Raw genomic sequence first — 12164 nt, 5'->3', positions numbered from 1 at the left:
TTGGCTGCAGCCCCCCAGCCCTGGGTTTCTCTCTACGCCTGGACAGGACAGTCCCCTTTGCAGCCCACACAAAAGCCTTTAGACTTGAGATTAATTGATTTTGCAACAGCTCATCTAGTGATAAAACCCTGTGGGCAAAGCGCACAATTGTATCATTTTATTATGGTGCCATCTGAGCAGTAAAAATACATAGATATACCTGTATAAAACAACCTGAAACACTGGGTCAGAAATTTGGGCTACTGCTGCTTCCCTCTTAATCTCCTATTAATATTTTCTGATTGCTTTTGTCAGCTCTCTAAATTTAATAACTGAACTAACCAGCTTCTCCTATTGTTCACCTATAAATAAGTGTTGGATCGATAAAGAACATCTTTAAAAGCCCCTGGATTTGAAAAATGAGGGGAGCGTGGCCTGGAGGGCAGTCACAAGAAAATTATGGCTTTGTGCCTCCAAAAAACAGTGTTTAAAACAAGGAGTGGGGACAAAAAAGAAAAACCCTTTCAATGAGATGTCTTCTGCAGCTGGAAGGTTGAACCAGTGAGGGCTGGATGAGATTTTAGCTTCTGGGTGCAGACTGCCTGGCTGCTGCACTCCTCCCCTACCCCTGCCTGGCACGGTTTGGGAGAAATCAAGTGCTGCAGCTTGGATGCTTTATTTTTTTTGCAGGGATTTGTTCGAGGAGAGGCAAGAAGCATCAGCTGCTGCCGCGGGGCTGCCTCGGATGGAGAGGGGCTGGAGGCAGAAGCAGAGGGGTTGTTCTTTTGGGATGGGTTTATCTCTTTATTCCCATCTGCAGGCTCAACCCCAAGTAAAGCAGCTCCTCCTGGGCATCGTGGATGACTTCAAGCTGCCTGTGCCTCAGAGCATCCCTGGCCAGCCACGCTCAGGATCCTGTGCGTGCCCAGCCTGTCTGGGCAACATCCACCTCGAGAAGGCTCCTTGCAGCAGGGTGGCTGCACCAAGGAGGTAAAACCCTTCTGCTGGAAATGATTCCCTCTGCAAAGCATCCCTGGGGCTGCAGGTGCAGGCCGGGTGCTCGTGACCTCCCGTTGGCTTTGCAAACGGTGTCGCAGGCAGTGACACATCTGGTGAGGCAGCCATCTGTGGGGCAGCCAGAAGGTATCGCTGCCGGCATCGCTGCCAGCATCTGCCTCTGCCCAGCGAGCTGCGGGGCCGGGCCATGCTGCTCCATCCCTCGCGTGCCTGTGGGAAATTCAGCTTCAAAGCCTCAGCCCACCCCGAGGTGGTCCCCAGAGCTCCCTGTTAGGAGTCATGGGCTGCTGTTATCCCCCTCCAGGGATGGTTACACCCTTGTGAATTCCTCCAGTGTTGGTGCACGGCAGCGAAAGGAGAACAGCCCTCACCTATCACTGCAGCATTAAAAAAGAAAAAAAAAAAAAGAAAAAATGGTGGGGGGGGGGATAGGGAGCCAGGCACGATGCTCTGTGCTGTGGAGGGTTGTGTTCCTGTGATGTATTGCACTCAAAAGTCTAGGGGTGAGGTAAGAGGCACCGAGGAGGCCTCCTTCACGCACGGCGTGTTCAATCACGCGCTATAAAAAAGCCCCGATGCCTCCGCTCCTCTGCTTCAAAGAACAAAAGGAAATGGGCTCGTTGCTTTGCAGGCGAAGGTAAGGAGGCTCCCGAGACCCGGCCATGAATGATTCAGTGTGGCTGTTGGTGCAGGAGTGGTGCTGGGACCTGCTCCTGCCATGGCCCCTAGCCAGGAGCCCCGAATGTGGAGGGATGCAGGCGCAGTGCTGCTGGGTGCGGAGGATGCCCGGAGAGCTGGGGCTGGGGGCAGCATCCTTCCCCCCCCTCCGCAGGGCACGGCTGCGCTGGTGGTTTGGAGCGTAAGGTGGTTTTTCTATTCCTACATTCCCATCCCAAGGGCCAGCCTGGGGCTTCTCACTGCTTTTTGGTTGCTTTGGACCAAAAAAAGGAGGAAAAAATGCCTGGAGGGGCCACGTGTGTGCTGAACGGGGAGGGGGGCGGAGGGCGAGAGCCCCGGCAGTGAGCGCGCTCGGGATTGCTCTCCAGCCGGCTCGGTAATAAATTCACTGACACAGGGAACAATTTTTCCCTGACTCTGCCAATTCCTTAACGGCGCTGACTCGAAGGGCCACACGGGGAGGGGAACTTGAACTCTGCAAAAAGCTCTCTGCGGAAGCTTTAGTTAAGGCTACGTGGGGGATGCTTAAATATTAAAGGTCGGAAATATAAATGGCTGGTGGTGGGCAGGGCAGCGAGGGCCGTGGAAGAAGTGGTGGCACCGGCTGCCCTGTGCCCTCTCTGTGTCTCTTCTTGCCCTTTGGTGCCCCAGCTAATGGGGCTGACACCTCTTTGGGGACAGTCGCTGCTCTGTGGTCTAGGCTGGGCTACCCCACAAGTCCCCTTTTTCAGGGCTTTCGAAACAGCCCATGGCTGCACCTCCAACAGCAGCATCGGGTTTTCTCAGCTGGACGTTGGCATCTTGTCATCGCAGCCCAAGAGAAAGGACAAGGACTGAGCATCTGTATTTTTCGCTGTGCTGCTCCTGTTTATTTCTTATTTCTTAATGCCTGCTTCTCGACTGTAGAAGTCCTCGTGCTGACAAGATATTATTTATTTATAAAATATGTACAGGAAAGCACTTGGATACCAGTCCCACCCACCAAGGCTGGTCGTGCGTGTCTGGCTGGCAGGAGTGGAGGTGAAAGACGGTTTCTCTGCCTTGGAGTCAGGAGGAGGAAGGAAAGGACTGAGAAAGATAGAGACTTCAAAGTATGTGAGCAAATATTTACAGGTTCCAAGACAAAAAAAATATATATCTACGGTGTTGTCTTGGGGATACAGGGAGTCGGGCTTGAGGCGAAGCCTCTGCTCACAGCTCCACTTGTTATATTGATTTATAAAGACTACGGGTATTGATTTCCATCGGCTGTGCGGGGAGCGCAGCTCCAGCCAGCCCCAGGCTCGGGCGCTGTCATGGGGCAGCTGGGACTGCTCCAGCCACGGGTTTGTGCTTCTGGGGTTTTTGCGATGGTGCTTTGTTTGTATGTGTAGTTATTACAAATGAGAGACAAATGCTTCTGTGACACTCCCCTGAGCGCCAGGGAAAGGGGATGCCAGCAGGGAGTGTGTTTCGGGGTGGCAGGGAGGAAAATACTGCAGGTTTCCCACTGGCCACCGCTGTTTTAATGTGATGTGAACAAAGCAGGGGGATTTGTGACACATGGATGGTCCCCAAAAGCTGGCAGGCTCCTGGGAGCTGGGGAAGGGCTCTGGGCTCCTCTGCAAGGGGCTGTGTCGGTGTGGAAGAGCTCAGCGGGCGCAGGGGTGTCCCAGTGAGTGGGGCTGGGGCTGGGGGTCTGCCCGTGGGAGTGGGGGAAGCTACCGCAGGACTGCACAGCTAACTCCTTGTGCAGGGGGGGTGTTGGTGGACAAGGGAGTGACTGTATGAAATGAGACTGTGGGTGCATGACTGGCTGTCTCAGTCCCTGAGCTCAGCAGGTCTCCCCAGTTCAAACTATCCATGGTCTACGCAGGTGATACTTGGCTGGAGGAGATGGAGGAGACCTCGGTCTTGCTCTGGGATATAGCGGAGGAGACGTCTTCATCCCCGAAAGGGTTCTTGCCACAGCAGATTGTGGTGATCATGCAATTACGGAACTGAAGAGGGGAGAGAAATGGAGAACGATGGCATCAGGGGCCAGCGGGGATGTGATGTGGGACCAAGAGCCACCAGCAGCTTGCTGCTCCCCCCGGACTGAGATTCAACCACTTCTGGGAGAGAGCAAGGTGCCTGCGGTGACCCCAGACATGCTGGTAAGCCAAGGGCAGAGGCTCACCCCGCATGACATGGGGCATCTCACCTGTTTGTTCATGAGGACGTAGATGATGGGGTTGTAGAGGGAGGAGCTCTTGGAGAAGAAGGCAGGCACTGACATGAGCGTGGCGGTGAAGTCCGCTCCCTTGTTGGTGAAGATCCAGAATGCCACCACAGCGTAGGGTGTCCAGGCCAGCATAAACCCCAGCACCATGAGGATCACCATCCGTGTCACCTCCTTCTCTGCCTTCTGGGTCGTGGCTGACTCCTGCTGCTGGGCAGCTGCCTGCGGGCAGGGGGGGTGGTGAGGGGAACCCTGCATCTTTCCACCCCCGGACCACCTCCCCTCTCCTGCCCAAACTGCCCACCCTGTCCCTGTTCATCCCCTCCCAACGTTACCTCTCGGACTTTGCAAATGAGGCGCCCGTAGGAGAAGAAAATGACCATGACCGGGATGACGAAGTGGATGATGAACATGTAGAGGACGTAGGACTCGTTGTGGTAGTCGGGGTTGTGGGTGTAGTAGTCGGGGCCGCAGGAACACTGCATCCCCTCCGGCATGTATCTGCCAGTGAGAAAGGTTAGGATCTTCACCAGGAGCCTCCCTGGGGGTAACAGGAGGGGTTCAGCCTGGGGACCAAATTCCCCAAGGATGGGGGGTGATTGCAGAGTGGCATGTGTTCTGGGTGAGCTCCTCCGTGCGCCCGGCCTCGCTGGCTCCTCCGGGGCTGGCAGGGAGCTGTGCCGACACGTTGCACTTGGGTGCGTAGCATCCGTTTGTTGTGACACTCGCTCCCTCCCACGGGGAATGGGCTATTTATTTCCTTCCTGCGTGGCTGAGCACTTGCCTGCCGGGAGCCGCCTGCTCTCCCTCTGCGGATGGAGGGATGCTGAGCGGGTACAAGAGCCTCTGGCTTGACGGGTCCAAGCTCTTGAGGGCTTTGTCTCCACCACTGCATGGGGTGGAGGGATGCACCTGTGCACAGCCTGTGCCTCCCCATCAAAGGGATGCAGCTCAGGTCTGCTGGGGGCCAAGGACTGGCTGCCTGGGCAGAGATCCCAATCCAAGGCTGGAGAGGGACCATTTGGCTGTGCCTTGTTGCAGGTGGATGGTAAAGGGACTTTGCTGCCCCAAAGCCACCTCTTGGACATACCCAAAGGGCTGGTAGGGGCTTGCTGTGACCCCATAGGGCAGCTCTGCAGTGGGGTGTCAGGAGGGACCAGAGCTGCAGCATTAGAGAAATCACCTCCATCTCCTCTGCCCCTCCCTTATGCTCTGGGTGGCCTTTGGCTGCTGCATCAGCTCATGGCCGTGGATGTGGGTGCGTGCAAGAGCCAGACATGGGCTTCAGCTGCCCAGAGGACACACTCGCTGGAGCCCAGTGAGCAGCCTGCAGCTTGAGCAGCCACTGTTGCCTCTGGTTTTGTTGAGGGGTGTTTGTTGGTGGGGGGCTGAAATGTGCTGGGAGCAGGACAGATGGGCTTGTGGGGAGAGTGGGGCAGGGGTGCCAGGAGCAATGCTGGGGTGGCAGCATGTCAGCAAGGCCAGGTTTGCCTCCCCAGGGCAGCCTTGCATGCTGGCCTGGTTGTCCAAATGCTCTTCATGGTCTGCAGAGAGAAACGGGCTCCTCATAGCGTGGGTGAGATGAGCTGTGCCTATCAAAACCCTCTTTCACTGCAGAACCTAAAGGGAGCACAAAGGGCTGTTGCAGCTGGACACGCTGAGCCTGTGGCTGCTTTCACTTAGGGAACACTGAGCCATCGTGAGGCTGGCAGCTGAGGTCCCACTTCTGTCCTGGCTCACACCATTGCCTCTCACACAGAGCCCAGGGAGTTCCACGTCTGAGCCACGAGCGCATCTCCTGTCCCACAGGAGTGTTTGCGCAGCAGCTGGGGCCGCCACTGAGCATCCTCCGACTCACCTGGACCAGCCGAAGAGGGGTGGAGCGGCACAGGAAAAGGCCATGACCCAGGTAAAAGCGATGCCCACCATGGCGTGGCTTGCGGAGAAGCGGAAGTTTCCCATGGGTTTGCAGACAACGACGTAGCGCTCGATGGCCAAGACGACCAGGGACCACAGGGCGACTTGGCCTGCGAGAGGGAGAGAAAGAGAGAGCGTATGGTGGTGGTAAGAGTTCCTCTGGGCTTGATCTTCCCTTCGTGGTCTTATGGTTGCAACGATGAGCAGAAGGGACCAAGGGGTTGGATCAGCATCTTATTCAATAACTGGGAATCTCCTGGCTGTAACGTGCAAAAGGTGTGGGAGCTGAGGGGAGCGTCTGTGCTGCAGCGGGATGCTGGTGATGGAGACAGAGATGATCATGATGATTTTCTAATCATGTAAAAATCAAGGGGGTGAATCCCACCTGGGTGCGAGGAAGCACAATTTCCGGCAAAGATGCCAGATGCATCCAAACCTGTTGATGCCTTTAAATGTGTATTTCATGAGTCTTCCGCCAGCGGTGTGTGGGGGAGGCTGTGTGGGTGGGCATGCGTGCACACGTATTTATAAGGGATAATTAAACTTCAGGGGATTGGGAGTGTTTAGTCGGTGCTGTAAGCCTGCTAATGCCCCCAGCTGTGATAATCTGCTGATAACTACACCCTGTGCTAGGATTCGCTGGAGACCTGCTGCTCACACGCTGACTGCTTCCCATCAAACTTTCTTCCCTGTGAATAGGACCCTCCTTATTCTTTACTAACACAAACACTGGAAGGGCAAGAAATGCTGCCCGAAAGCCCACAGGCTCGCTCGATCAGAAATGCTGCAGACCCATATGATCTTCTGACCCTGAGACCAAGCCCTGGGCTTGGATCAGGTCATTGAGCTTTGCTTTTGCCTGGCAGAATATCCATCTTTTTTTTTTTTTCCAGATCAGCATCATTGCTGGAAATTGCCCCATTTAAGGGTGGGGGTGGAAAAAAGTGAAGTCTTTGCAGTGGTTATGGATCTCTGCAGCAAGGATTAGCGGTTGTCAGATCCATCACGAGGTGTCGTGTGGGCCCGGCTGGCTGCGTGGGCACTGGGTGCAAAATGAATCTTCCCTGTTTTGCACGGGGTCTTTCTGCAGGGCGAAGCCTTAGCAGCTCTCATGTCCCTGAGAAATGACATAAGGAAGCTCCCAAGGGCACCCAAATCGGGTGCAACTGGGACAAGAGCTGAGCAACTGCTGCGAAGCCTGGGCCTGGCTTCCCTAGCTCTGCACAAACCTGAGTCCTCCTTCCCCTCAGTGCTGCCGCTCTCCTCTTCTGGTTAAGAGCTGCCACATCTTCCTTTTACCCCTAGATAAGCTGTGACCCCTCTCATTGTCTTCTCTCCACGCCTGTACCCCTTCTGCAGGGTCCCTCTCTCAAGAGACGTCTCTTCCCCCCTGAACCCTCCCCAATGCTTCACCTTTTCCCAAAAAGGGAAAGATGTTTGATATTAATTCAAGGATGGGATGTGATCACCCCCAGTGGGTCTCTGCTAGCTGCGCAACCTTGACATGACACCCCCTGAATGCACGCTGGGCGGCGTGGCCGGATGACCTCAGGCTTGATCCTGCAAACAAGGATCCCTTCTGGTTGTGAGATGGGTGCTTCTTAGCATCGAGATCAAACTTGCATAAATTTCTCTCTTTATCCCTGTCTCCAAGCCTCAGGGAAGCAGCACCTTCCATGTTGAGCTCTGCCCCATGCAACAAGCCACAACACCGCAGCGGTGTGCGAGGTGGCTTTCTGCACGGGAGGGATGCTGCGTGTATTGCAGCCACCCCAACAGCGTGACGAAGGGGTGGAATTGGGCTCCTAAAGCCCTGAAAAAGCAAGACCCAAGCTCCCACCCCACAGCCCTTACCTCCCAACGTGGCAAAGAAGCCCTCCACGGCACATCCCCTGGGTCCAAAGACGAAGTAGCCATTCCAGGCAGTGTAGAAGGTGACCGTGAAGCCAAAGCAGGCCATGAAGAGGTCAGCCACCGCCAAGTTGACCAAGATGTAGTTGAGTGGCTGCCGGAGCTTCTTGTGTTTGAAGGTGACCAGGAGGGTGAGGAGGTTGATGGGCAAACCGGTGGAGATGAGGAAGAAGATGTAGCAGCACACGATGCTGTATTTCCAGGGCTCGGCTAGATAGTACTGGGGGTACTCGAAGGGGCTTCGTACCACCCCTGTCTTGTTGGACATAGGCACGTAAAAATTGATACCTTCCGTCCCATTCATTCTGCCAACGTTATGGCAGCTGCTTTGCTTTTAAGGGTTTTTTTTTTTAAATGAAATGTTCTGGTTTTTTAATTAATTTTGCTTCAAGCCCAATTAAAAAAAAGGGAAGCCCCACCCCCCAATGTGGAAAAATACCCAACTAAAGAATCATCCCCCCCTCAAAAAAATGAATTAATTAATAAGAACAACAGTAAATCCCGAGGGGATGGGAGGTGATGCACCACCCCTGCTCCACGTTGAGGGCTGGCTGTGCCCGTGTGCCAGGGGAGGTTTTATACCCTTTATACTCCCCAAGGGAGCGCGGGGGGAGGCTGGATTAGGGGCTCGGCTAACTTTGTATGACAAGGGCAACGGGATTGAGAGGGGTTGATGGTTTAAGCACCCTCTAAGCAGTCAGTTGGCCCCAAAACCTGCATTAAAGCATCTTAATTGCCATTAAGTGTTTAATATTGTTTAAGGAGTTGAGGGGAGGAAGGGATGGGGTGGGGAGCCCTTTGGAAGAGGGGCAAAGGCAGGAGGAGCGGTGGTGAGATGGGGAGCGGCTGCCTTTGGGTGATTGATGGGGAAATGGGTCCGTGGTGGGTCACAGCCTTTGGGGTGTCCCTGGGTGGCTGAAGGACTCCACGGGAGTGCTTGGGGACTGAGGAGCCTGACAATGTGCCACTACTTGCTGGAGAAGCCCCACCTGAGTGCCCCTGAGGAGGGAAGATAAAGCCTCAGCAATGCTGATGTCCTGAATTCCCTCCAGAGACAGTGCAGAGAGAACAACACCAGCCCGTAGCCACACTAGGAGAGCAAGCAGGATGGAAAGAACCTTTTCCTGGTCTCTTAAGACTCAGTTTGGGATGTGGGATCCCCATCCCAGCACACTGAGACTGTGAAACCCTTCTCAGCAGGGTCAGTGCCAGCTTGCAGCACCAAAGCTCCATCCCAAGCTCTTTCCCCAATTTTTCCTTCTGAGTCATGTGTGCTTCTTCTCCAGGAGACCTGCCTAAGGCGCCTTAGCGAAGCTCCTCCATTAATCTCTGACATCTGGTGGCATTAATGGCCCTGAGCTGTTAATGAGGTAAGCTGTTAGCCTCTTTCCCACTGCTGCCTTCTGCTAAGACGAGGGGGATGGAAAAAGTCATTGCTGTCTTGCTGGATGAATGAGGTCTTCTGCAAGACCAGAGTGTCTCAGAGCAGGAGCGGAAGCCTAAGGGGTGTGGGTAGGATGAATGATGTCCTAATCGTTGACCTGCTGATCTGTCTGCACTGGTCTGAGAGGAGCAGAACTAGGACACGGTGAGAGTAAGTGGGTCACATCATCCTCAGGTGCCATGGGACAAGGACTCCCCATGGGATGTCTGTGCCTCTCAGAAGTATCTCACTGCACATCCCGTGAAACCACCAGTCATTAAATTTCCAGTCTCGGTCTCTTCTACGCTGTCCACAAGCTTGTCCTTGAGACGAAGAGTTTTGTAAAGTCCCATAGCCTTCTCACAAAGCTCTCCCTGGAGGTATTTCATGCCTTTCCTGACCATAGTCAGGCTTCTGGACATACAAACATTGGGCATGTTTTTGCAGAATTAGTTGACTATTAAAGGAGAAACCACAAGAGCTAATACACGTAAACAGGCACGTCCAGATGCGCATCTCAATACCAGTGCGTCCCTCCCAACTTCCATGGTAGAAAGAAACTCTTTTCAGCTACCAGATTTCATTGCGATGGTCCACCTTCAAAAGATTTGGACTTTGCTGCCAGTGCCAGCAGCATCTGAAAGCTCTGGTGCTTCTCCAAGGTTTTGTATACGAACACGGCTATCTCATGGGAAAGTTAATTTTCATCTCCCAGAAAGCAATTTTCACCTCCCATCTCTGTGAGACTTTCTGCCACATTTTTGAAGAGTCTGGTGGTCTTCTAAAGAGTTGTACAAATGAAGCACAGCTATGGGGAGAAGAGGTGACATGACAGTCTGTTTTGGGTGCTGTGGGAAAGGATCAGCAGTATTTTTTGCGCAGATTTTTTTTTTTTTCCCTTGATCAGTGCAAACCCTCTCCACCCCCTCTTCCAGCTAAGCTGTGGTGCAACTTTAGCTTCATCCATGGTACCCAGAAACCTTTTATACAGAGGATTGCCAACAACTAGACCAAGAGGCCTTTCCCCTGACCTTCAACTAGATCTGGACCAGGACATTTTGCCTTTTGGGGAGCTGAATATGGAGCAGGTAAGCCTGAGTCGCCTCCATCACGCTAACGGGGGGCTGGTGGATTTAGAGCGCTCCGCAGGTCAGCGACAGCCGGAGCAATGCCCAAGGCCTCACGTAAACTCAGCGTAGGAAAATGACACCGGAGAGGATAGCTGGTTCCTTGAGGACGTGTCCTGAATGCAACCTCGGTTTCCTCTGTCTCTGTCACAGAAATGGAAAGTGATGGCTTTAATTTGGTGTCTCTTAGCAGGGAAACTTCACGGGCTGTCTCCCAGAGAGCTCTCAATTGTTTTCTGTGCTGACTCTACAACAAAGGTGGCAATAGCAAAATTCAGGGCCCTGTTTAATGTGAGAGGAGAGCTTTGCTTTCTTTGTGTTTGTCCTTATGAAAAGGAAGGGATTTCTTCCCTCTTGCAGGTTTTTTTCTGCTTTGCTAAGCTCTTTGAGATGAGATTGTCTCTTATTCATTGTTTGTCAGCACATTGCGTGACAGAACCCTGAGCTGCTCTGGGCTTTCATGTCTTGTGTAAAGCAAGAAATGATAATTATAATCAAATACCTAACTTGCACTGAGCTGATACGGTTGGTTCACTCGAGTGACAGGCAGAGCAAACCACGTGGATGTGCCGGTGGAGGTGGCAGCTGGGAGCCCTTTGCAGCAGGTGCCTGTCCCCATCCCCTATTGCAAGGCTCTTGGTTGCTGCTTGGGCAAAGGCACGGGAGTGACTTGCCCAAGGGCACACAGGGAATGACTTGCAGAGCAAGGTGTAGAGAAATGCAAAAGCAAAAGAAATCAGTCATGAAGCAAGCATCTGTGCTTAAATTCTGGCGATGGACTAACGCACAGGACCTTGAACCTCAGCCATGAGCACTGATGCTGAATGCAAAATGGTGCTGAGCTCGCTTTTGGCTGCTTTTGTAATGTGCTGCCCTGAATCTCCCTTCTGGAGGGGCTCATTCCTCCCTGGAGGGCAGGAGAAGAGGGAGGAAGGTGCAAATATTGTGGTGCCTCCCAGTACCCCCCACTGCCCTGGGAAGACCTTGTCTCCCCATATCAGACAGCAGCCACGCGCGGCCGCTGCGCTGAGCCGCTTACGTCGGGCTTGTGAGCTCCCTCGCCAGGAAAAGGGTTAAAGAAAGATAAAGCCGGAGCGTTACAGGGACCATATGGAGGGGAAGAAAACCCTTTATCCTGTAATTGGATTGTCTCTCACGGAGGTGAGGCTGAGTGGAGCTGACAGGTTGTGATGGGCGAGGCGCCGCCAGCCGCCCCGTCCAAAGCAGGATGTGTGTGCACAAACTTGTAGATCAATCCATTAGAGTGGATCAAATAGATTTACATGTGTGGCAGGGAGGAGGAGGACACAGATGTATTTACAATTCTGTTCCATGGGCCGTTTCTCCCTCAGCGGGGATTAACTCGGCTGTGGCTGGCGGCTCCGAGCAGGCAGCCGTGCCCTCTGCCAGCAGCCGTGATGCCGGGGCTGGCTGCCTGCTGCTCCTCTGGGCTTGTATGGTCACATCCATCCAGGACAAGGATCTGGTGGTGCAGAGGGAGGTTCTTTGTACCATGCCCTTGCTTCTTTCCTAAAAAATAAGGTGCGCCAAAGCCTGTCTCCTGCCTTGCTCACAGCCCCCAAGGGGCTGCACCCACGGGCTTTGGCAGGAGGAACCCAGCTCCTGTTTTCTGTGCAGGTTCCCCATCGCAGCTCCTTCTCCAGGCTCTCCCCACCAGTGCAGCCTCGCAGGGGGTGGATGCACCAGAGCCAGAAGGCAGCTGGGAAGTGGGGAGAGCTTCACCGCTGCCAACATCATCTCATGTGCATGGTATTCGCAAGCAAGCAGGTCCCTGTCACCTCCCAGGTTTTTCCTCCTGCTGCTGATCCAGGTAACATCCCTGCAAGCACCGTAGGATTTCCTTGGAGAGATAGAAAGTCTTGGGAACCTGTCGTTTTCTTGCCAAGGAGCT

General features: G+C 53.8%; 1 protein-coding gene across 1 annotated transcript; it reads right to left on the bottom strand.

The window, feature by feature from the left end:
- Positions 1–3521: 3521 nt before the first annotated feature.
- Positions 3522–8006, bottom strand: LOC137674010 (green-sensitive opsin). The gene is made up of 5 exons (XM_068419074.1): positions 7646–8006; positions 5733–5901; positions 4210–4375; positions 3857–4096; positions 3522–3653 (listed from the first exon to the last, which is right to left on the bottom strand). The coding sequence occupies exons 1-5, from the start codon at positions 8004–8006 to the stop codon at positions 3522–3524; spliced, it is 1068 nt and encodes a 355-aa protein (XP_068275175.1).
- Positions 8007–12164: the final 4158 nt, after the last annotated feature.

Source organism: Nyctibius grandis, chromosome 27 (assembly GCF_013368605.1).
Source record: "Nyctibius grandis isolate bNycGra1 chromosome 27, bNycGra1.pri, whole genome shotgun sequence".
In the NCBI taxonomy this organism is placed as follows: Eukaryota; Metazoa; Chordata; class Aves; order Nyctibiiformes; family Nyctibiidae; genus Nyctibius; species Nyctibius grandis.
The sequence above is the reverse complement of the archived record's forward strand: the minus strand, read 5'-3'. Positions and strand labels throughout refer to the sequence as shown.